This window comes from Emys orbicularis, chromosome 3, assembly GCF_028017835.1.
Source record: "Emys orbicularis isolate rEmyOrb1 chromosome 3, rEmyOrb1.hap1, whole genome shotgun sequence".
NCBI lineage: Eukaryota > Metazoa > Chordata > Testudines > Emydidae > Emys > Emys orbicularis.
Genome location: NC_088685.1, coordinates 180,805,363 through 180,831,449, shown reverse-complemented (window position 1 = coordinate 180,831,449; position 26,087 = coordinate 180,805,363). Strand labels below are relative to the sequence as shown.

General features: G+C 45.6%; 1 protein-coding gene across 3 annotated transcripts in view; it reads right to left on the bottom strand.

Moving 5' to 3' along the window:
* Positions 1–26,087, bottom strand: part of EPAS1 (endothelial PAS domain protein 1) — a 159,668-nt gene that overhangs the window by 75,634 nt on the left and 57,947 nt on the right. For all 3 annotated transcript variants that reach the window (XM_065401544.1, XM_065401545.1, XM_065401547.1), the window contains exon 2: positions 318–508. In XM_065401544.1, coding sequence (XP_065257616.1) covers positions 318–508 — 191 coding nt within the window. The remainder of the gene's footprint in view (positions 1–317; positions 509–26,087) is intronic.

Here is a 26,087-nt window from a genome sequence, read left to right as displayed (position 1 = left end):
CTTTTTAATTGATTTTAATTAGCCATTTTCTAGGGCATTTTTAGATTAATTTCTACCTATATGAAATGTCATTGAATTTGGCTTCAAATCTTATTTTGACAATTAATGACTGATATTGCTCAATTTTCTCTAAGCCCTTAAAAAAAAAATCACATTGTTCTGATGAAAAGCTATGCTCTAATGTTTGTCTGAGTTCTCAGAACACGTGCTGAGGTGTCCCCTTTATGCCTTTAGTCTCTTGTATTTAGAAAATAATAAGCATACCTTTGCCATTGTGATATCAACTAACATTGACCTTTCTCTTCTATGGGCCTTACCTGAGGACAGCAGTTTGTGAGTGCGTAAGAAACTGATTGCCAGACGCATTATGGATGCCTTGTCCAGATGCGAACTAACATTGTGGGGCAAGGGCAGTTCATGGGCTAATTCATAGAATACTTCAGTCTCCTTGCTTCTTCTGCACCTTGCTGCATCTCTTGATTTCTCCTTCCTCCTTTCTGAGCTGCTCCTATAAAGTAAGCAAAAAAACAGCTCCTGAGAAGCAATTCATATCTTAAGAGAGACATGAACTGTCAAGGAGTAGGATCTTCCCAGCAGTGAGCCAGCTGGCCATTTGGCTTCAAATAGTAGATGTGATAGCATTTTGATTCTTTATAAAAGCCCCTGGAAAGTGACATCACAATAAAGAAAAAGTTGAAATTTTATTCAGGTCAACATTTGGTCCCACAGAATTCCCATTGACTTCAATGGGAGAAAAATGTGGCATTTAGTGATAAGACTTAAAAGATACAGCAAATCATGGGTGCTGCCATCATTCAATTTAAATTTGATTCACTAAAGGATTTTGTTTTCAGGAGGTTTTAAAAATTGTTTGGATTCTTCAAGCAAGCTGAATTCAGATATTTTCAGTCTTTGGAGACATACATATTTTTCAAAATGCCTTGTAAAGAAACTGTGACCCCACTTAAAGTCAATGGCAAAACTCCCATTGTCTTTACAAGGGTAAGGATTACATCCAGAATCTTTTAGTTTCCATAACTATATAAAATAACGTATGGAATGATACAGTATTATCATGGAACGCTGTTCTGATAATTCTCCCTACAGTGCAAGGAACTTTTACAGTGCTGTCATATGGGACAGATATTAAGGAAAATGCACCTTAATAATGTGAATTTTACTACTGACTACAGACCTCTCACAAAGGATCCAATCCTGCCAGGAACAGAGTGTAGAGAGCAGTGCACCAGGGTGATGGGTTCACAGCACCTGTTTTACAGTTGGAGCTATTTCAGAGAATGTGGCGCTGTTCCTACATATAGTGAGTTGGAAAGGCCATTCCTTGCATTTCAATAAAAGTAAGCAGTAGGCTATCAAGCTCTGTTGGTCTACACAAAATGTCCCAGTTCAAAATCTGATGCGACACATGAAAAAGCATCTTTTTTGTTTTATTTTTTTTTACTATGAAAGAGACTGACCATGAAATATATTAAATAGAAAAATACCGTAGAATGAAATAAAGCCAATTCTTGGCAAAATCTGTCCTAGTAAAGTCTCCTTCTCTCTCCTGTCTGTCCCTCCAGTGAAATAAACATAACCAATAGAGCTGGCTCCTCCACACTCCAAGGAGAACAAGAAATAACAAAGGTCAAAGGTATTTTACAAGGGGCAGTGGACAAAATTAATCCACCAGAAAGCACAATGCTAAGTTTAAAGAAGCAAGAAACACAAGCATGTTTGTTACAAGTTTGGGGTGGCTAGTTTGTTGAGGGAAAACTTCATTAATTCCTATACAGTACTTCATAAATAGTCTTGGAAGGATTAGATTTTTACCAGTAAATGTCGATTTCACCGTACATACACAAAGCAATGAAAAAATATTTCCACTATAATAATCAAGATTTACAGATAGGCAAAGTAAAAAATAAAAAGCTGCTTGAGAATTTAATTAGTGTAAAAATCCAGTGATTTTGACTTTTGAATTAGGCTTGTTAGAAATGGACTAACAAATGAATAGGTATGATTTCTTGATCTAAGGATATTTACTTTGTATATTTTGACATGTGATGCTGACAATTTGTGGTTTAACAGTCTATAAAGTCAGACTTTTTGAATATCAATGTCTACTGCCATAAAATAATTGTCTAACATCCCCCAATAATGTCATGCCACTGTGAAAATCTAAAATGGATAACAATCTAAAAAAATGCTTACAATTAAACCAATATTATGCATCAGAATTTTTTTTTTACAAATTGAATTCTGCCAAGTCTATTTATAAAATGCATTTATACCACAGAGCACATCTCCCCCAAAAGAAAATAAAAAAAAAATTAAGAGGTGTTTAAAAATCTTCAGCTGATATAAATCAGTGTAGTCCCACTGACGTCAGTAGAACTTCATCAATTTATGACAGCTGATGGCTTTGGCCCTTAGCTGTTCATTATACAGTGTCCAGTGAAATGTATTGCTCCATTTCCTGGTCAGAAAACTATAACATAGCAGTCATTTTAAATGACCTGGCTTGGATGAGAACAGGATGTGACATGTAAGAGGTCAGTCTCTCAGTTTCAGAAGCTGTAATTTTTTAGCAAGTATCCCATTTCTAGTGTCACCTACACAGGCTCTCATTTTGAGGCTATGAACTAAGACGTTTGTGACCTTGGGCAGATTATAGCATATTTTGAGTGGGAGAGGTTGTGTGGCTGGACAGGTTGGAAGTGCTTGTCATCAGGGGAAATCACAGATGGCTTTGTCATCTTGGCTGCAGCTCCGCGCGGCTCCCAGAAGCAGCCGGCATGTCCGGCTCCTAGGCAGAGGGGTGGCCAGGAGGGCTCTGTGCGCTACCCCTGGCCGCCCCTCCACCTAGGAGCCAGAGGGACATGCAGCTGCTTCCTGAGAGCCTCGCAGACTCTCTCCCACCTGAAGTCAGCGCCGCCGAAGTCAGCAGCCCCTGGACCCCACGCCCCAAACCCCCTCCACGCCCCAACCCTCTGCCCCAGCTCAGAACCCCCTCCCGCACCCAAACTCTCTCCTGGATCCCGTACCCCACACTCCCTCCTGCACCCCAACCCCCCTACACAAACCCCAACCCTCTGCCCCAGCCCAGAGCCCCCTCCTGCACCCCAAACTCCTTACCCTGACCCCACCCAACAGCCTGCATCCCTGGCTGGAGCCCTCACCCGCTCCCGCAGCCCAGCCTCCTGCCCCAGCCCAGTGAAAATGAGCAAGTGAGCAAGCAAAGGAGGAAGGGGGGATGGAGTGAGCAGGGTGGGGCCTCAGAGAAGGGGTGGGGCAGGGGCAGGGCAGGGGTATTTGGTTTTCTGCAATTAGAAAATTGGCAACCCTAGCCTAGGTGGATGAGGTTGTAGATAGCAACAGAGGGTCCTGTGGCACCTTTAAGACTAACAGAAGTATTGGGAGCATAAGCTTTCGTGGGTAAGAACCTCACTTCTTCAGATGCAAGTAATGGAAATCTCCAGAGGCAGGTATAAATCAGTGTGGAGATAACGAGGTTAGTTCAATCAGGGAGGGTGAGGTGCTCTGCTAGCAGTAGAGGTGTGAACACCAAGGGAGGAGAAACTGCTTCTGTAGTTGGATAGCCATTCACAGTCTTTGTTTAATCCTGATCTGATGGTGTCAAATTTGCAAATGAACTGGAGCTCAGCAGTTTCTCTTTGGAGTCTGGTCCTGAAGTTTTTTTGCTGTAAGATGGCTACCTTAACATCTGCTATTGTGTGGCCAGGGAGGTTAAAGTGTTCTCCTACAGGTTTTTGTATATTGCCATTCCTGATATCTGACTTGTGTCCATTTATCCTCTTGCGTAGTGACTGTCCAGTTTGGCCAATGTACATAGCAGAGGGGCATTGCTGGCACATGAATGGCAATATACAAAAACCTGTAGGAGAACACTTTAACCTCCCTAGCCACACAATAGCAGATGTTAAGGTAGCCATCTTACAGCAAAAAAACTTCAGGACCAGACTCCAAAGAGAAACTGCTGAGCTCCAGTTCATTTGCAAATTTGACACCATCAGATCAGGATTAAACAAAGACTGTGAATGGCTATCCAACTACAGAAGCAGTTTCTCCTCCCTTGGTGTTCACACCTCTACTGCTAGCAGAGCACCTCACCCTCCCTGATTGAACTAACCTCGTTATCTCCACACTGATTTATACCTGCCTCTGGAGATTTCCATTACTTGCATCTGAAGAAGTGAGGTTCTTACCCACGAAAGCTTATGCTCCCAATACTTCTGTTAGTCTTAAAGGTGCCACAGGACCCTCTGTTGCTTTTTACAGATTCAGACTAACACGGCTACCCCTCTGATACTTGAGGTTGTAGATGTGTGCTGATGGGCATGTTACCAGGGTAAGAAGCCTCAGAAATGCATCTTTTAATCCCTGAGACTGACCTCCAGCCAACTTAGTACAGAACTATTTTTTCCCCAGGTGAATATATTCTAAAATGTTGGCGGAGAGACTATTATGAAAGTTATCTATGAGATGCTGCAAACATGGAAATAGCAGTCGCATAGAAATTTGACAATACTTCAAAGGGACTGCTTAGGTGAGTAACAGGCCCTCACAAGGGGACACTGATTCTTTACTTTGACTGGGTGGAGTTTTCATATCATGGGACTATGGTAATTTAACAAACACAAGTTAATCAGTATAGCATCTTAGCCTTAGGCCATAGTGCACAATCAAATAAATGTAAGATAAATAAAAATTTTAAATCAACACAGCTCAATAAAATAAATACAGACTTTTCAGATGCAAAAGAAGATAACATCAACTCTTCTCCCCAAATCAAGTACACTTTTAAAATCACAACCCATCAAACAAGATGCAAAATTAAAACAAGCAGGGTTAGAAATACATTTGTTCATTTAGGTCAGAAGGAACCTACCTTTAACATACACCTCTACCCCAATATAACGCAACCCGATATAACACAAATTCAAATATAACACGGTAAAGCAGTGCTCCGGGGGGGCGGGGCTGCACACTCCGGCGAATCAAAGCAAATTCTATATAACACAGTTTCACCTATAATGGGTAAGATTTTTTGGCTCCCGAGGACAGCGTTATATTGGGGTAGAGGTGTACTTTTTTCTTGTCTTTATGACTTGCCGGCAACTAGGGTGAAAGTCCATATAATAGAAACATTTTCCCCACACAACAAATATTTTAGTTTTTGAGCTGGTGTAGTAGAAGGCATCTGAGCCGAAAACAGGATTGAAGGTAATTTAATAGTGATCTAATAAGTAACGGTCAGATTATCTGCTCATGCACAGTCCCTCCACCCAGATTTCTGCAGCGTTTGTGTGCAGGAGAGTCAGCTACCTCTATTGTCCTTCTTCTGCAGATTGCAGGAAAAGCAGAACCATGTGTGTATTTTTACATCAATGTTTTCTCAGGGAAATTATGTTTTTAAAACCCCATTTCTATGTAAAGAAACCTATGCTATGCCCAAAATGATTAAGCTCTAGAAGTAAGTCCACCAGTGGAATAAAAATTAGAAACAAAACAAAAACAAAACAGAAAACCCCCATGCAGCAATATTTATGAGAACTTCTGATTGTGACTTGGAGAATATAACTCAAAACACAAATGTTTGAGTTCCATTCTAAATGTAGAGCCCGCGATTTTCAAATTGGTTCTAAATTATACAAAACATCCAAAATTGTAGAAAGTAGCATCCCCACCAAAAAAACTCCTTTCATTTCAATTCTAAACCAAGCACGTACACAGGACAACATTTGCCATTCACAAATTAAAAATGGGTTGTGTAAGACTGGCAACCTCATGATGCCATTCAAGCCACAAAGAAAAATATTTAGTTTTGTCAACCTCAGTAAATATAATATAGAAGTGTGGCTAATGAGGCAAGGTGGTTTCATTAATGATGGTTGCCCAAGATTTTTAATAACCTATGCTGTCCTTAGAGAGTCATTGTTTCAAACTGTATTACACTATCCTTCTACAATGTTTCTGATCACAGTCCTTATTTTCGTAGCTGACATTTGTTAAAATTTATTACATACTGCACCCATAGCTCTTATTTACCCTAAGAATCCTTAGGGTAAAGAAAAGCAGGCTCTCTACCTTTTACAGAATTAATTTACTCAACCATTACAGTTTTAAATAAATAAATAAGTTATCTGAATGCAAGCATTTCTGCTTGAAATACTGCCCCCCCCCCCCCGTCACCTCATGTATATCTGTTTTTTCCTTTTCTCTCCCTAACACAGCACACTGAAGCTGCATCATTACTGCAAGCAGACATCCAACACACACACACACACATTGGTGCAACGCCAGCTATTTCTAGTGGCACAGAGAATCCCAACAAAACGACTCTATCTACCCTTCTTTGTTTATTTGCCTGCCAGAGACAACTCTTTCAAAGAATGTCACTCAATGCTTCCACCTTGTAGCTGTGAGGTTTCAAAAATTGCTGGTGTACATGTTTGTTGGTTTGTTTTTCCCGCCTCATGGAACATCCTGCACAAGCAATGGCAGTCAAGCAAAACAGAGACCTCACTAATATGTGGTGTTTTCATTGTTTTCCTTTGCACACTGAAGGCCAAAGCTGGCTGCAGTTACTCCTACTGATTTCAGTGGGGGAGTATTTTACCCAGTCTATGGCTTGATTCACCCATGTCAGGAGAGTGGAAGCAGAACTACACAACAGCTGAGCTGTACTAAGCCATGAAAGAGTGCTTACACTGAATCTTATTCATACCTCATTGTGGTAAGAGGACGGATCAGGGAGAAGGCAGGGCTTAGCAAACTCCTGAATCACTCCCTCGCAGCAATTTTAGTCAGGCTACAACCCGCTTTTGTGGAGAAAAAGAAAGAGCTGTTTGGCCCGAATGCACGTCGTTCTCTGGAAAAAGTGACTCAAAAGCATGGATCTAGCTCACCCAAACCTCTCTGAGACTTTCAAGGAACAATGTGAAGCAACAGTATTTCCACCAACACACAAACACAGAGCCTATCAGCCGCCAAGTGCCTCCAGTGAATCCCCTCAAAGCCCATTGGTTCAAGGGGGCCTGGATTAGACCCTCATGTCTCCACCCACACACACACTCATGTTGTGATTGCATGAGTAAGAAAGGAATGTCAAAGTCCAAACTTCTGCAGGAAAAAAACGAAATCACACCCAGATCAGGGAGCAGGCCTGACTGACTCCCTCACCAGAGTACTTCAGCCTCTTTCAGGAGGTAATGGTGGGATGGTTGTTTGGGTGGAAGAAAAAGAAAGTTCCAAGCAAGGATTTTCCATGCTAGTTTGATGATGCTCTCGGGTGGCTGAAGCAGTGTTTATCCATGCATGAGCACCATTAAAGAGTTTCACCTGTAAGAAAAGGAAGTGTTGAGAATCTATGGATGATTCTCAAACCACAGAATATAAACAGCTTGTCTTCCCTTCCCCATTCTCCCAAAAGGCTGTTTACATGATTCCTTAGTCACTCTTGAGTGCGTTTAGTTCAGATTCTGAAAACTGCTGTTGTATGGGGGCAAAGAAGACAAAGTACTCAGGAGTACTTCATGAAATCACATGAATTATCACTAGCAAAAGTTCCCCAGGTCCCCCAAAATAACCCAAACAACAGACCAGCCCCAAAGACAACTATAACACCGACAGACTCCAGTCGGTGGCAGGCGGGATTGAACCTGGGACCTCTGGAGCTTAATGCATGAGCCAAGGCTGTAGAGCAAACCCTTTAATCTCTCTCTCGCTCTCTAAGTGGTCTCGGTGCCACTAGAGGGGACAGAACACCACACTCAGAAGTTGTGTGGGTTACACAACCACACAGACAAGAACAAACAAAGCATAACTCAACCAGCCAGATGAGCTCCAATTATTTTAATTATGCCCTGAACAGAATTAAGGGCCAGATCGTGATCCCCTTTCTCAGGGAGAATAGCCCCTTGCACCAGAATAGTCTCACTGAAGTCAGTGGGAGTGTTTGCAGAGTCAGGATGAGTTACGGGGATCACAAACTGGCCCTAAAAATTAACCCTTATTCCAGTATTGTAGTTGTGTGTATAGCTGCCTACCTTCAGAAAAACAAAGCAATGTACATGCATTTTTGTTTTAAAATATGGCTCTGTTCAGTAGGAAAAGAGACAAACTTTTTAGTCATGGGGTAACTAGAATCCATTTGCACTAGGTAAGTAATTCTTGACTATCACAGGTATAAAGTGTTCACTAGTTTGAAGTAGCGTTAGACACGCAAATTCTGCCTTGGGCTGCACCTATGCAAGCCCTCTGATATCAGGAGAGGTTGCACGGAATAGAGACTGGCCCCCTTTATTTAAATAAAGTTAATCCATTCCTGAACTGGATCAGCTGACATACAAACTTCTGCTTGGTGCATCCATATTTGTTCTTTTGTCCCACCTCACCAATAACTGGCTTTATGTCAACTAAGAATACTTGTCCTCAGTCAGTGTATCTCATCTTTAACCTTTCCATGAACAACTACCCTTCGAAGTTCTTGGTGCTATTTAGCAGCTAGTATCCTGGCAATCGGCTTTAGAGATGGCTCCTTCTGCTATGTACATTAGTGGACTCTTCGTGGTGTCACCAGAGTTGATCATCTTCGGTCTTTACACAAGTCCATGTGTGTGGACACCACATGGCAGTGCTGCTGGAACAATTATTATAGTGGGGGTGCTGAAGGCGGGAAACCATGTATGTGGATTGTTATTACTACTTCAAGCCAGGGGGTGCAGCAGCATCCCCAGCACCCCTACTTCCAGCACCTATGCTGCAGAGGAGGAGTGAATCTGTGTGTGCATACGTGTGTGTGCATGCATGTTTAGGGCTAGCATCCTAGTCAAAAAGGGTTAGTTCTGCAGAATGTTATAACCCTGTAATACAATTAGACTTCGTAGGTTCCAGAGCACTGAAGTCCCAGGGCCTCTGCAGTTAGTACCCAAAAAGCTGAAATCAGTATTTAGCTATGGTATTTTTCAATGATACAACATTTATTGTACTGTGAATTTATAAAATATTTAGAATTACATAGCTTCAGACTGGCTTACTTTAGTATACTTAGTTTTGTGTCTCTGGACTTTGTTTGAAACTGCTGTGTAAGTAAACCTCTTAACCTTATAAAGTAACAGGCATATTACTTTACATTGCAAGGCTCATTATTAAGCACTTGTAGCTCAGACATCTATTAAAGGTCAAGAATCCACAGTTAATTAAACTGTCACACAAAATATCTATAGTAATTCATGCTGGCTTCAATGTTTACAGTAAAAGCTTCAGATGTTAACTTGTAGAACAAGAATAGCTACGAAAAGATAACATAAAATATACATGATTTACTGTACACACAGAATGGCTGATTAGACCTCAAACTGATTAGACCTCATTTAAAACAGTAAGAATTTAAAGGAATATTTTTAGGATAAAAAAGTCGTATGAATCTAAAAGTAATTAACTATGCAGTTAATATAATCGTCTATTATTGATTAATTTTTAATAAAATCAAATGCACTTTTTACCACTTGTTTACATTTTGCATTTCACTCAATTTGGACAATAAGTGCCAGATACTCAGCTGCTTTAAAATAGCATAGGCTCTAGCCCTGAAACTATAAACTGGTCAGTTTCTCTTCTGTTTACAGTCATTTTCACTTTCTGGTTCTACACTAGTTCAGTGATTCAGTGTTTGGGTCCAGCTCCATAGACAAATATTTAACAAATGTACAAAAGTGGGTGTCATTCTTATTTTGTTTTTAAATTTCATTAAAATATTTTTAATAATGGGGTTTTGTAACAACTCTATCCATCTTATGTTCAAAAATAACCTTCACTCTGGGCATCACACTGTCCTTTTGACCGTGCCCCTTTAAATTAAGAACATTGATAACTTGTAAATGAAATGTGCATGATAAACAGCAGTTCACTCACGCATCAGGAACAGCGGCCAAAAATATGGAAGCTGAGAGTGTAACTCCATCCCATTTAAAGTAGACAAGATTGTCCCAGGCAAAACCAAGGTAAGACTTTCTCTGGTGAAAGGGGTTCACTAATGCATTATTTTCACAGGGATGGCCAAATGGCAGCTCGTGAGCTGCATGTGGCTCTTTTACAGTTAAAGTGAGACTCACAAAGCCCCCTTACCCCACTTCCCCCATTCTCCGCCCGCCAGGCTGGGGGCGGGGGGGAGCTCGGGACTTCTGCCCTGTGGCAGGCTGGTGGGGTTAGTTAGGGGCTTCTGCCAGAGATGACTGGTGCCTGCTCGAGGGGGGGCACAATTTAAAGCTTCGTCCCCCCAACAGCTTGAGTCACACACCCCCAGGCACCCTGCCCCTCTTACTCTCAGTGCCCACCCCACCCCCCGGTGACTCCCAGGTGTTAGCTCCACATGGCGAGACAGTGGCAAAGAGCTGGGAGCTGCAGGGAGGGGCCACTGCTTTAGCTCCGTGGGGAGAGGCAGCAGCAAAAGCCCAGGCAGGGAGGGGGCCTGGCGGCATCATGTTACCAAATAGGGCCAGCAAACCCTGGCAAAAACCTGCTTAGCCATAAATGACCATGTTTAAATTATACACCAGGTGTTAACTGGTTTGAAAACAAGTGTGTGCATATATATGTGGTAAAGTGGTGTAACTTGCACTGATTTGGCATCCAGTGGGTGTGCAAAACAAGTGCAAGGTCCACACCAAAGGAGGTTAATTAGTACATTGAGGGAATGGAAGTTTGGGTATTGCAGGAAGTCAGTCACTAATAGGACGGCAAAAGAGAAATAGGGGTATACGTTACCTTATATCCTTCCTTCTTTTAAGGTTGATTCTTCCTGCTGTGCCTCAGCACTCTGCCCCTTTGGTTGCTACACTTGTTTTGCACACCCACATTGGTGCAAGCTAAAATCACATCCCTATTTACATCCATTTTTCTTATCAGTTTGTACCCTCAAAGTTTAATTTAGAACAAGATTTTCATGGAGATGAGCCTGCTTATCCTAGGTCTGAATTTGGCCTTTGGTCTCTACTTGCAGGTAAGCATGGCAGTGAATCTGAACGGGCAGAAATGAGATATACTTGAAGTCTTGGATAGGGGGCAGATATCAGAACATGCTGTGGGGGCTAAGCTTTTTTCAGCTTTCTATCTGTAATCATAAGTCTTTCTAAAAGGTGCCTAGCACCAGGGTTTGGGGCTTGATTAACAATGGAATTTGAACTTGTGGAAAAGGAGGAATAGGATTTATGGGGGGATAGTTAGGAACACACCAAATAAATCTAAGTACTTTTATAGTACATGAAGTCCATGCCACCATTACAATCTCCATGACCCAGACTAGCTCAGCAACGGGTAAGGACTCTTCCACAGCCATGTTGATTTCAAAATGAACAGATCGACTCTTTGGGGAAGTCAGATTTGTAATCTTCCACACATTTTTAAATTGGAGAAGGGATAGATTCTCTCTCATGTATGAAGCACTAATATGTTATTACACTTGTAATCGAGTGTTATTGGATTTGTAATTTTTTAAATGAAAATTCCTGGCATACATTTTTGAAAGACATTTACACAGACAAAAAGCATAACACCTACTTTTAAAAAGTTTATAGCACTGACATCTTGCTTTTTATGCAGCTATACTCTGTTAATCAGCAACTGAAGGCATCATCACAAACTTTAAAGATATCAAAGGGATTTAAGAGCAGTTTTGATGTTAATGACCCTGGGCTACAGGAGCAATTAATTTCTTTAACATCCATGTTCATAGTATGTCACCACATTCTGATAATTTGGATATACATTCTAATAATAACCAAAAGAACGTCAATACAAATCTATTATAGTCATGTGTTGTAACTTCCTCTGCAGTTATGTGGAACTTGAAATGCAAAAAGTTAAAGTTAGAATTTTAGCCACTGCAAATACGGGCCCAAATTCTCCTCTATACTTGGGTTCAGGGCCGGCTTTAGGCCGATTCGGCTGATTCCCCTGAATGGGGCCCCGCGCCTAGAGGGCCCCGCGCAGCTGTCCACCCCGCCCCCGGCCCACTTCCCCCTCTTCCCCTGAACGCTCCGTCCACCTTCGCCTCCCTCTCCCCTGCTTCCCGCGAATCAGATGTTCGCGGGAAGCCTGAAACAAGCAGCAGGCAGGAGGTAAGCTGGCGGGGGGGGGGGGGGGGGGCGAGGAGAGTTCCAGGGAGGCGCAGTGTGGCCCAGTCCGGCCCTGGCCGAGCGCGTGGCTTCTTCCGGCCTGGCCCCGGCCGAACACCCCCAGCCCCAGCCCGGTCCCGGCCGAGTGGCTCTGGCCCGGCCCGGCTCGGGCCGAACACCCCCAGCCCCAGCCCGGTCCCGGCCGAGTGGCTCTGGCCCGGCCCGGCTCGGGCCCCACAGCGCCGGTCTCGGGCCCGGCTGAGCGGCTCCGGGCCGGACCCGGACCCAGAACCGGCCGAGCGGCTCCGGCCCAGCTCGGGCCCCATGGTGCCGGCCCTGGCCAAGTGGTGCCGGCCCGGCCCGAGAGGCTCTGGCCCGGCCCCGCGGCCCCGGGCCCGGCCCCGGCCCCGGCCCGGACGTGGACCCGGCCAAGCCGCTCTGGCCCGGGTCAGCTCGGGCCCTGCGGTGCCGGCCCCAGCCAAGCGTCGCCAGTGCGGACCGAGAGGCTCCGGCCCGGCCCTGGCCCAGCGGCTCCAGCCCAGACCCGGACCCGGACCCAGCCGACCGGCTCCAGGCAGCGCGGTAAGGGGGCAGGGAGCAGGTGTTGGAAGAGGGCAGGGGAGTTCGGAGGGTTGTGGGGGGGGGTGGATAGGGGTCGGGGCGGTCAGAGGGCAGGGAACAGGGGGATTGAATGGGGGCAAGGGTCCTGGGAGGGCAGTCAGGAAGGAGCAGGGGTTGGATTGGGCGGTGGGGGGCAGTCAGGGGCAGGGGTTCCAGGGGCAGTCGGGGACAGAGAGAAGGGGTGGTTGGATGGGGCAGGGGTCCCAGTGGGCCATCAGGAATGAGAGGAAGGGTTGGATGGGGCGGCAGGGGGCAGTCAGGGGACAGGGAAGGGGGGTGGATGGGGCAGGGGTCCCGGGGTGTGTGTCAAGAACTTTAGGTAGGCTTAGCATGCATCCGCATACATTACGCAATGTATGTAATATATAATTTTGTTATTATTTATATAGTTATGGAAAGTAAATAATACATGGAAGAAATGAAAGGTGTTTTTTTACGTGGGTTTTTTTTTTTTAAGTCATCCCTGTTGGGGCCCCGCCGAAAATGTTCGAATTGGGCCCCGCACTTCCTAAAGCCGGCCCTGCTTGGGTTGCTTTGCAGTGTGCACATGATGCAAAGAGACCTTAAGGCCAGCATGGCTGGTCTCAGGAGGATTGCTCCAGCACTGGGGCAAACTCCAGTGGTGTAGACTCAGATCCTATGCCACCTCCACTCACTGTGGTTTGAATAAGGGGTATGGTTACTGGTAAATGGGATAGAACTAGAGCTTCTCTGCACCACAATGATGCCTGACTACTGTAATGGCCCTTGAGGCTATTGTCAATCTTGGTAATTTAGAGTAGCCCACAAACTGCTCTAATTTCTGTGAGCGGCTAGAGCAAAGGTTCTCAAACTGGGGGTCGTGAGCCCTCAGGGGGTTGTGAGGTTATTATGTGGGGGGTCACAAGCTGTCAGCCTCTACCCCTAAATCCCGCTTCTCATCCAGCATTTATAATAGTGTTAAATATAAAAAATATGGTTTAAATTTATAAGGGGGGGGTCACACTCAGAGGCTTGCTGTGTGAAAGGGGACACCAATGCAAAAGTTTGAGAACCACTGGTTTAGAGGGTAGAACGAGCCTAGCACACAGCCCGTCTTGGGTCAGAGAAGTACAACGGCACCTTTTACACCCTCCCCTCCTGAGCAGTACTATCATAACTCAGCCACCACCATGGTTCTGGATCATTGAGTCTTTTAATCTGAAGCTAAAACTGTTTGGCACAACACAGCTACAATTACATTTAGCATCCTTTAGAGCAGGGGTCTCAAACTCAAATGACCACGAGGGCCACATGAGGACTAGTACATTGGTCGAGGGCCACATTACTGACACCTCCCCCCGCCACCCTTGGCCCCGCCCCACTCCACCCTTCCATGAGGCCCTGCCCCCATTCCAACCCCTTCCCTGAAATCCCCACCCCAACTCTGCCCCCTTCCTGCCCCCAGGGAGGGCAGGAGGGGTGTGGTGGGGACTCAGGGCAGGGAGTTGGGGTGTGGGGTGCGGGGTGCAGGAGGGGTGTGGGGTACAGCAGGGGGTTGGGCTGCAGGAGGGGCTCGGGGGGCGGGCTCTGGCCCAACACGCACCGGGGGCAGGGCAGGCCGCCTGTCTGCCTGTCCCCGCACCTCTCCGGGAAGTGGCCAGAACCTGGGGGAGGAGGGGCACAGGGGTCTGTGTGTTGCTGTTGCTTCAGGCACCACCCCCAGCAGCTCCCATTGGCCGGGAATGGGGAACTGCGGCCAATGGGAGCTGCTGGGGGGCGCTGCCTGAAGCAAGAGCAACACACAGACCCCTGTGCCCCCCCTTCCCCACGTTCCGGCCGCTTCCCGGAGCAGCAGGGGGCAGGGCAGGCAGGGAGCCTGCCCTTCCCCCGGTGCGCGTCGGGCTGGAGCCGCTCTAGGTAAACGCTGGGGGGGCCGCGAGGAGCTCGCGGGCCACAGAAAACAACCCCACGGGCCGCGTGTTTGAGACCCCTGCTTTAGAGGCTGTTTGTAATGCCAGATAAAACAGCCATTGAGAAATGTGTCTAGCAAGGACAGTTTCAATGCAGGTTCACCTTGAAAACCAGCAACTGCACTACCCACCTTGTAAATACACTTTTCCAAGCAACAAAATGTTTTTCTGTGGTATTGCTTTTCTTCACAACCTCTACTTTTAAATCTATGTTAACTGTAATAAGATAGGAATTGGAATCACATCATAAAGCTGAGGATACTGAGGATAGTTTGCCAATATGCAGCACTATATATTTATCAATTATTTGTATTCAGAGAGATTAAAGATCCTAATCTCACAGCAGCCTTTCAGTTGTAGCAATCAGTCAATCTTGACAGCTAATCTACAGGTGTGTACACAGAATTACTCAGAAGCTCAGCAAGTATTGTTAAGATCTGCTTTCAGATAAGTCAACTATTTACCTAATCTGAAAGCACATAGGAAAAGGTGTGCATTATCTCTGTAGTGAGGGTAAGAACTGGGGTGAACAAAGTACAGCCCACAGGCCTGTGTGGCCCTAGAAGTTGTACTCTGCACAGCTCCCAACCACCCTCATTTTTCAGATGAAAGCACAGACTATGTTCCAGCATGTGAGAGGCCTTCTTGAGCCAAGATGAAGGCTGTTCAGCTCAAGATAGACCATTTCATGCTGGGATCCATAGACCCGCAGATAAATCAGCCTGTCTCCTTTTAATTCTGAACATTATTTTAAGGCTAAGGGCTACATTTTGCCATCAGATTACCTCAATGTAAGCTTTCTGCACAAATCTGTGGGCAAAATTTTGCCCTAAAGTCCACTGGTTTGTGAATGACTGGGAAAAAAATTGCTTCAATCTGCTGACATATTCTGGATATACACATCCTACAATGTGGGCAATACCAGATGACGTTTGTGGGACCTGTGGTTAAAATCACTAGTACTCCAGAAGGCCCAAACTTGCAGCCACAACACCAGCTCTTATCTGATAACACTGGCATACAATTATGTTAAAATTTCACTCCGGATGTCTTTGTGGAAAGAAACAATCAGAGAGCGGCTTGCAGAACGGGCATGGACCATCAAGGACTCGAGAGAAACCTCTTTGAAAGGAAGATGTTTGAAAAACACTTGTAATACCCCACATCCTGCTGTTTCCACCATAATATCGCCACTTCATAAACAAGATGGTATCAACAGCCAATCTTATAAGGTGCTGGAGGCTCCTAACCCCCATTTCAGTGTGTGTGAAACCAGTCCCATTGAAGTTAAAGGCAAAACTCTCACTGCCTTCAATGGGGCCAGGACTTCAGCCTGTGAGTAGTCCATGTAATAAGTGGGACCATGGGTGGTGGGTGAACCATGGGCTCCGGGAGGCTAGCCTCTGGCCCAGCCCACCCCTTCTGCCTGTGGCCCTGCCTCTCTCAGACCCATCCCAGGCCGAAGCCCAGAGCCCCCGTCTGCGGCCGCCAGCCACCCTCCACCCCCTCAGCCCCAGGCCACCCAAGTGTCTCCAGCCCCAGAGCACCTTCAGCCCCAGAGCACTGGGCAGACGGCACACAGCCCCCCTCCCTGCCAGCCCCTGGAGTGCAGCACAGTGCGGCCCCAGCACCTGGGGCAGTCCCAGCCCAGTCGTCCTAGCTCCAGCCCCTGCCCCTGCCGGCTTCCAGGAAGAGGAGCAGCCTGCCTGGGCTGGAACAACTAGTGGCAAGCAGGGGGGGCCTCCAGGTGGAGCGTGGGCGGGGCCACATGGGGCTGTTTGGGGAGGCACAGCCTTCCCCAGCCTATTATACACGCCGCCCATGAGTGGGACTATTCACAAGGTGAGATTTTGTGCAACAGGAGCAGGGAGGCTAAAGTGGCTTTGCCATCTTATATCTGGGCTGCTCTGGTGGCCAGAGATACCCCCAGAGTAACATAGACACAGGGTCGGCTCCAGGGTTTTTGCCGCCCCAAGCGGCGCAAAAAAAAAAAAAAAAAAAGCCGCGATCGCGATTTGCGGCGGCAATTCGGCAGGAGGTCCTTCGCTCCGAGCGGGAGTGAGGGACCGTCCGCCGAATTGCCGCTGAATAGCTGGACGTGCCACCCCTCTCCGGAGTGGCAGCCCCAAGCACCTGCTTGGCAAGCTGGTGCCTGGAGCCGGCCCTGCGTAGACAGCACTGTCTATGTTAAAACATCCTCCCCAGGGTTGCCCTATGGGCTGCAGCACTGCTAAGAATTCTTGCAGTGCTGTGTTGTAGTCCAGCCCAACACACCCCTACAGCACCTATTCCTGTCCCCGGGCTTGCAAGGAGGGTCCTTCAGAAGAGGCCTTATGGCTGTTTTCCAAAGTACCAGCTCTGAGGAAATCCTCCCCTGACCAGAGTTGCTCTTAGGGCCTCTTTACAGCATTCCAGCCCTTTTTCCTGGCGTGAAGAGGCTGGAGCAGGAGTGCAGATCTCACCCACAGTGTATCAAGTTAAGCACATGCTTCAGGACTTTGTAGGATTAGGGCCCGGATTTGTAGATTTGTAGCGTGCACCGCTGACTGGGCTGCTAAAAGTCCAGTCGCCAGCGCAGCAGGGCTAAGGCAGGCTCCATGCGGTTCCCAGGAAGCAGCTGACATGTCCCTCTGGCTCCTTGGCAGAGGGGCGGCTGGGGAGGGCTCTGCGTGCTGCCCCCGCCCCGAGCATGGGCTCCGCAATTCCCATTGGCTGCGCTTCCCAGGAGACACAGGGAGCCTGCCTTAGCCCTGCTGTGCCGCGGACTGGGAGCTGCCTGAGGTAAGCAAGCACCACCCGGCCGGAGCCTGCACCCCAGTCCCCTGCCCCAGGTCGGAACCCCCTTCCATACCCTAACTCCCTCCTGGAGCCCGCACCCCCTCCTACACCCCAACTACCGGCCCCAGCCCTGAGCCCGCTCCTGCACCCAAACCCCTCATCTCCGGCCCCATCCCAGAGCCCACACCCCCAGCTGGAGCCCTCTCCTCCTCCCACACCCCAACCCCCTGCCCCAGCCTGTTCAAAGTGAGTGAGGGTGGGGGAGAGCGAGCAACGGAGACGGGGGGATGGAGTGAGTAGGGGGCAGGATAAGGGGGTTCAGTTTTGTGCAATTAGAAAATTGGCAACCCTAAATGCATAGTGAAAGTATATATATATGTAAGTGCATTTATAATTTTATATTTCAGCTTATAAAAATTTGCCCATTGACTCCCCCTAGGTGGATTTGAACCAATGTCTGTTAATGACCTATGTCTCGTCTTGTTCCTGTGAAGTCCCAAGAACAACATAAAGTTTATACAAGATCTGTGATCAGAAAATCTTTATGCAAGAATGTCAAATTTCATTTAATAGCTGCATCTTGATTATATTAGGGCCTAGCTGATTAAACAGGAATGTTGGTTTCTCTATGCTCTTTTCATTCACTTACAGCCATTCACGATGAGATCATGAATATCCAGGGATCCCAATTACAGAATTGCACAAGACTTATCCTGTCATTTGGTCTATCTCCCTGACACTGGTGAGAAGTAATAATTCCTAGAATAATAATGTATCCATTCTAACTTTAAATATCCCAAGTAATGTGGTTTTCTCCACTTCCCTTAAGGATCACCATCAGGAAGTATGTCCTGACAATAAGCCTACAATTTATGTTCTTAATTTCTTCCCACCATTCTACTTTTTAGGATGAAAGTTTTGCCTGAGTAAGGACTGTGGAACAAGGATCTCTAGGGTCGCCCCATCAATACCTTGTTTTCCTTTTTCACATAGCCATGGTCTCATATTATATTTCTTTAGTGGTCAATGCCATTCTAAATTAAACCATCAGGAATCTGAGGAGAAAGCCACTACTAGTCTACCCTTATTATAGTAGGTACTAATGTGAGATTGAAACCCTAAGTCTGTCACCACTTTATGTTCAGAGAACAGAAGAAATGCATCCTATATAGTAGTTTAGGGGGGCATATGGGAGTAAATGACCATTCAAAGAAGGGGAAACTATGCACATAAGAATATGACCCTATCTCAATTACCCTGATGTAAACCCAGGCTAAATTCACTGAAGTGAGTAGAGTTTCCCTGGATGTATAGCTTGGAATCAAATCATGCCCAGATTTTTCAGAGCCTTAATGTCCTTGAATATTTCTTTCCAGCTGTTTAGTATTTTGGCTGGCTGGCTTTTTTAGGCAATAGCTTCACTGTGCCAGCTAGAATGACTACAGAAAATGGTTCTCTTTCTAGCATTTTCCACCTCATTCTTGTGCTGCATGCAAAGACATCTGATGAGAAACGAAAGGCACTTCTCTCCTCCATCCCCACTCCAGTTTGAATCCTTCAGACTAATATGAACCTTAACACTCTATGTTGGAGGCAAGTTAGATTGGGCCAAATTCATTTCTGGGGTAAGCTAATTAAGTCAATGGAGTTATACCAGAGATGAATTTGTCCAAAAGTCTTCATCTTCACAACAATGGAGGCAAAGTCACAGAAAAGTTGGTAAGAATTTCGGTCAAATAGCCAACACATAAAAATGCCTTAGAACTAAGCAATTCTTAAATGCCTCTCTGCATTCGGCTCTGCAGTGAAATGTTTGAATGAAATGGAAACTACATGTAAAGAGAAAACAATTGTAGCCCTCAATATCAGTATTTCAAATATTTTAAAAATTAGGGCTTGGATTGCTGAGCTCAGTTGCTAACTCTTGTGACACAGGATAATTATTCATTACACAAAATTTTTCAACAGGACCAAGAGTATAAAGGAGCTTAAACTTTAAGGCAACGTGAACAAATGCAAGCAGAGCCATTTGATATTTTATTTAAGTGGCCTTGGCTTTAACAGCTTTAAATTTCTGCACATCCTTGTAAACTAATATAGTTTAAACAGATTAATTTCCCCTTTTATACATGGATCAAATCTGAGAAAGAGACATTTAGTGTATATAAAACTGAAGGTATGTGGCTACATTTTCTGTGTGTTCTTTGCTATTATCAAAGATGTGCATTTCCACTGTTAGTCCAGCTTCTTCTTCTAATCCATTCTGAAGTGATGTTATAATGCCATTACATTAGTGTGTAACAATGATTGACTGCGATGCCACAGATTCAGCATTGTGATTACTGCAGGATCAACGACTAGGGGAAAACTGCTTTCTAAGGAAGAAATCCGCCTTTAAGGCACAAAGAGCCAAGTTCATTGCTGGTGTGGGTGGATGCAACTCCATTTACATTACTACAGTTGCACCTGCGTACACCAGATAGTTTACACCAAACAGTTTTTTTTATTAACAGAGACAGCAGTAGAAATTCTGGAAAACATGTGTAAAGAGAATTGTATTTCACTCTGATACATTGAAAAGCTTTTCCAGTATGTAAGTCTCTCTCTCCCCAACTCATTATTTTCTGTTCTGCAAAGTGGGCACAGCATAATGTTCAAAAAACTAGGACTGTTGTGCAAAATTCTTAACAAGTAACACTTCCAACCCTTTTTGGGTAGGTAGCTTAATGCTACTAGCCAACAGAGAGTCAATGAATGTTTGGTATAGTACATGAAGCAAATTGACAATGGAACTTTTTTTTACATTATTCATTCAGACACAAAGTTAAAAACTTGGCCCTCTCTCTGAAGGAATTGTTTTCAGGGGAAAATCCCCTGAAAGAATTACACAGCTACGGGCTTGTAAAAAGCGACAAAGAGTCCTGTGGCACCGTATAGACTAACAGACAGCTAAGGGCTTGTCTACACTATAAAATTAAGTCAACTTTATCTAATTCGACCAAAAGCCTCTGAATTATTGAAGCCAATTGTGCGTGGCCACACCATGCTCATTGTCTCAATGGAATGCATCCTCACTAGCAGCGCCTGCATCAATGCACAAAGCAGTGCATTGTGGGTAGCTATCCCAAAGTGCAACTTGCCGCAGTGTACTTTGGGAAGTTTGTGCAATGCCACATGGGACCAAAATGTCGTCGCAGGGGAGAATGGGACCATTGTGTCGGCATCCCATGATGCACTGTACTCCCTCCCTCATATCAACAGCAAACAACCCAGTGGTTTTTGTGCCTTAAAACTGCCACGCGTACGCCATAATCCCAGAAGCATGGAGCCTGCTCAGTTGTGCACTCTTGCTGTGAGCATCTCAATCACCTTGCGCCTTCTCCTACAATATTTCCAGAGCTGAAGTAGGGCCCGCCGTACGGAACATAGTTGTCACGCTGCTCCCAATAATGCTTTATAGAAATATGCTTATGAATGTAAATATGACATAACTGGAATATGTTTTATGCTAGATATGCCAGGTAACATATCTGTGCAAAGGTTATGATCTACTGAGTGTGTTCATCCTATTTGTATGAATGTATCATTCTTGTATCTGAAACTAGAAATATGAAATATAACTCTGACATCCTATTGTAATTATGCAGAGTGTGGACCATTAATGGTGGCTTGGAATCTTGATGGCTCCCATTAACCAGAACAATTGGTTGTGAATGGCTCTGTTTACTTGTACGTCTTCCTGTATACCTGTGTGCTGGCAAGTGGGTAATGAAGTCTTACAATTTTCACTCCCAAATAGCGGAATCTCTCATGTGGGGCCCCAGTCCCCTATTAGCCACTTTAAACTACTTGCTGACCCACGCCAAGCACAGTAAAGGCACATAAGCGGCCACGTGGTCTGGCGATCCAGAACGTGGGGGATGGGATGGGTCTACATGCCCTTTTTTCATGTAAGAGCACTTTTAATGAGAACTTCCCCCGTTTCCCCTAAGCGACCCTATGTGATATCAGTCTTCTGGGGGTAACAGAGGCGGAAAGGAAAGAGATGCTGCAAGCGTCTGGGTATAGACCCGGTCCTTATGCTGCTATGCTGTGTACCACAATGATGCCAGAAGAATTAATTCAGGAGTTGCATGGGAAAGTGTCCTACCATGGTGGAAGAAATAAGACTGCCCTGCCCAGAAACCTTCTGCAAAGGATTGCAGTGTGCCTCCATGAAAGTTTCCTAGAGATAGCCATGGAGGATATCCCTCTGCGTAGCTGGAATGGCCTCTTGTAAGCAGAGAGCCACAGCACCTCACTTTTTCTTCACAGTAAACATGCAATACCACCGAATGTGTGTGCCCGCTAAAGTTTAACTAGGCTTTCATTGTAACTGTATACTCACCAGAGGTGGCCTTTCCCAGCATCACGGTCGGCCACCGTGATGTCCTGCAACCCACAGGGCTCCGGGCTTAAAAATATTTCCTGGCTCTCCGCGAATGGATCCACCGCTCAACTGTCTCCCATTCTCCTCCTCCTCTTCCTTATCCAGCATATCATCCTCCTTGTTGTCCCTAGACGCACACACCTCTGAGGCGTCCACATTGCTTGTGGGGGTGCTGGTAGAGTCACCCCCGAGAATCGCATGCAGCTCGTTGTAGAACCGGCATGTGTGGAGTTTAGCACCAGAACGACTGTTCCCCTCCCTTGCCTTCTGGTATGCTTGGCGAAGTTCTTTTATTTTCACACGGCGCTGCGGTGTGTCCCTTGTGTAGCCCTTCTCCCCCATTCCACAAGTAATCTTTGCATAGATGTCAGTGTTTCTTTTGCTGGATCGGAGCGCTGCCTGCACAGACTCTTCTCCCCACACAACAGTGAGCTCCACCACCTCCTGTGCAGACCAGGCTGGAGCGCATTTGGGGTGTGTAGTCTCCATGATCAGCTGTGCTCAAGCTGGCACGTTCCCAATGCTCATCAAGCAGAAAATGGGAAATCAAAAGTTTCCGGGGCTATAGTGGGAGAGGGGCTGTTTCCTGTGTACCTGGCTGCAGTGCAGCAGAGTTGAGAATGATCTCCAGAGCGGTCACAGATGAGCATTGTGGGACACCACCTGGAGGCCAATTAAGTCAAATTACACAACGCTGCATCTGCACTACCTCGCAGTCCACTCATGAAAACGGAACTATGCACTACGCCGCTCTCAGACGTGGATAACATAAGTCGACATCAGAGGCGACTTAGGTCGACGTAAAGGACCTGGTAGACACATACATTAAAAAGTCGATTTAAGGCGGCTTCCTTCGACCTTTATTTTTTAGTGTAGACCAGGCTTATGAAATATTGTATCATGTATTTATTGACAGTTACCTTACAGTGTTATCTGACACATCCACTGTATTTTCCTACACTCAGAATAGGATCTGTCTCTGGAAACTGGCAAATGTTGAGCCTATAGCCACTTCTTATTTCAGTTTTGTTTTATCTAAAATGTTTGTTTTGCTTCTGATGTCAGTATTTGATCTATATCATTACTGCATGTGTTTGCATAATACCATGGACCAGGCTATTTCTACCTGTGTGTTTATACAGTATTGATTTCAGTAGGCTTGCACAGATGTAAGTGTGGACAGAATTTGGCCCTCTACATTTAATAGTGTACGATTAGGAAGGGTGGGTTTGTTTGCTTGCTTGCTTGCTTTTTTTTTTTACATAAAATATAAAATAACCAGGAGATCTTCAATTATCTGAAACTCAAAAAAGGGTTCCACAAAAGTGGAAGCTAAGTCAAATATGAAGAATGAATATAAACAAATAGCACAAGTATGTAAGGACAAAATTAGAAAGGCCAGGACATAAAATGAGATTAAACTAGCTAGAGACATACAGGATTACAAGAAAACACTCTACAAATACATTAGAAGCCAGAGGAAGACTAAGGACACGGTAGACCCGTCACTCAATGAGGGGAGAAAACAATAAGAGAAAATGTGGAAATGGCAGACGTGCTAAATGACTGACTTTGTTTCAGTTTTCAACAAAAAGGTTACTAGCGATTGGAGTCTAACATAGTGAATGCCAGTAAAAATATGGTAGGAGAAATGGTCTGAAGTAAATAGGTTGAAATTCAATAAGGACAAATGCAAAGTACTCCGCTTAGGAAGGAACAATCAGTTGCACACATACAAAGTGGGAAATGACTGCCTAGGAAAGAGTACTGCGGAAAGAGATCTGGGAGTCATAGTGGATCACAAGCTAAATATGAGTCAACAGCGTAACAGTGTTGCAATAAAAGCAAACATCATTCTGGGCTGTATTAGCAGGAGTGTTGTAAGCAAGGCACAACAAGTAATTCTTCCTCTCTAGTCTGCGCTGATTAGACCTCAACTAGGGTGACCAGGTGTCCAGTTTTTGACTGGAACAGCCGGTCGAAAAGGGACCGTCGCGGCTCCAATCAGTATAGCTGACCGGGCCGTTAAAAGTCTGGTCAACAGTGCTGCAGAGCTAAGGAAGCGAGTCCCTACCTGTCCTGGTTCCGTGCTGCACCCCGGAAGCAGCCAGCAGGTCTGGCTCCTAGGTGGGGGGCCCATGGGGCTCTGTGCACTGCCCCTGCTCTGAGCACCGGCTCCGCACTTCCATTGGCGAACCGTGGCCAATGGGAGCTGCGGTGGCTGTGCCTGAAGGCAAGAGCAGTGTGCAGAGCTGTCTGCATGCCTCCACCTAGGAGGCAGACCTGCTGGCCACTTCCGGGGTGCAGCGCGGAGTCAGTACAGGCAGGAAGCAAGCAAGCAAACAAAGCCACCCTTCCTAATCATACACTATTAAATGCAGAGGGCCAAATTCTGTCCACACTTACATCTGTGCAAGCCTACTGAAATCAATACTGTATAAACACTCAGGTAGAAATAGCCTGGTCCATGGTATTATGCAAACACATGCAGTAATGATATAGATCAAATACTGACATCAGAAGCAAAGCAAACATTTTAGATACAACAAAACTGAAATAAGAAGTGGCCATAGGCTCAACATTTGCCAGTTTCCAGAGACAGATCCTATTCTGAGTGTAGGAAAATACAGTGGATGTGTCAGATAACACTGTAAGAAACTGTCAATAAATACTTGGCCAGATCCGCAGTGGATGTAAATCAGACTAGCTCCATTGACTTCTACTGACATTTCAGTGCTAATAATGTTTTTATCTTCAGAGGCTCTTCAGGTCACCAGAGACTACACTAGGAACTTATATCAGCACAGTTAAGTCTCTCAGGAGTATGAAAAATCCATATCCCGAGAGAAATAGCTAAGCCAACCTATCCCCCAGTGGAGACAGCATTAGGCTGGCAGATGAATTCTTCCAGTGAAGTAGCTACCGTGGATTACCAACACCAATGGGAGAATCCCCTCCTGTCTGTGTAGGAAGTGTTCACACTGAAGCGCTGCAGCGGCACCACTGTGGCTGTTTAATGTAGACATACCCTAAGAAGGCCCCTTTCCCCCCCCTTTCCAGCAGCTGACACCATTGCAACATTTGCCCTCCAGATGATGGAGACTATGTAATCTTCTTGGAAGCTTTTAAAGCCACTCCAACCAACTGGTGGCCAGCAGCAGAGGAGCCATATAGAACACTTTGTTTTGGCACCTTCCTGCTTTTTCTCGTCCCTGCAGACCAAGCATGCTACATTACTTAGGTTCCATTGATACCAGAAGCAAACACCTAACTTTACTCAAGAATTCTGGTCTCACAGAGCAGCATGGCTGTCATACCATTGTGTCAGAGATGGGAGAGTTTTACTTAATTAGTTTCAGTTGTGTGCAATATCCAGTAGGGATTAATATTTTGCAGCCATTTCCTTTTGCGCCTTCATTTGCTAATGCTAAATAAACCACAGAGCAAATATTTACATTTAAGGTCTGACTCTCATTTATACATACTAAAGCCCATTTACACCACGGTGGAAGTTTAAAGAGGTCTCAAATTGGATGTAAATTACAATTAGGCCCATATTATGTAATAGACTTTGTGCAAAGTCTTCTGCCTGTAAATTTGTTTATTATGTTTCTCTGCAGGTAGGGTTGCCAGATCCTCAGTTTTCAACTGGAAAGTCCAGTTGAAAAGAGGACCTGGCAGTGTCCAGTCAGATGTACTGACCCAACACCAAAAGTCCGGTTACCACAGGACGGGGAGAGACACTGAGTCATTAACCCCCACCCGCCCATACTCAGCCGGGGCTACCTCCTACCTGCCGGCAGGCTCCTTGTCAGTCTACAGCAGCTCCCATCCCAGCCCCGTAGCAGAAGAGCGGGAAAAGGGAGAGGCCTGGGGAAGAGGTGGATAAGGGGGAGGCCTTGGGGGAAGAGGCAGGGCAGGGGGATGGACCTCAGGAGTCCAGTTACCAGCAATTAGAAAGGTGGCAACCCTATCTGCGGAGGAAGCAGGAGGGAACCTTTATTCAAACCATTCTTGAAAATGCACAATAAATAAATAATCATGAAATAACTAGTTATGAATAATGCTGTTCTCGGCTCTGATCCTACAATGAGTGACAAGTTAATTAAAATATAACCTATGCTTCATGTTTGAGATGCTGTACAAAATTCAGCATCAATAGAGAAAAAAAAAACAAGAAAAAACCCC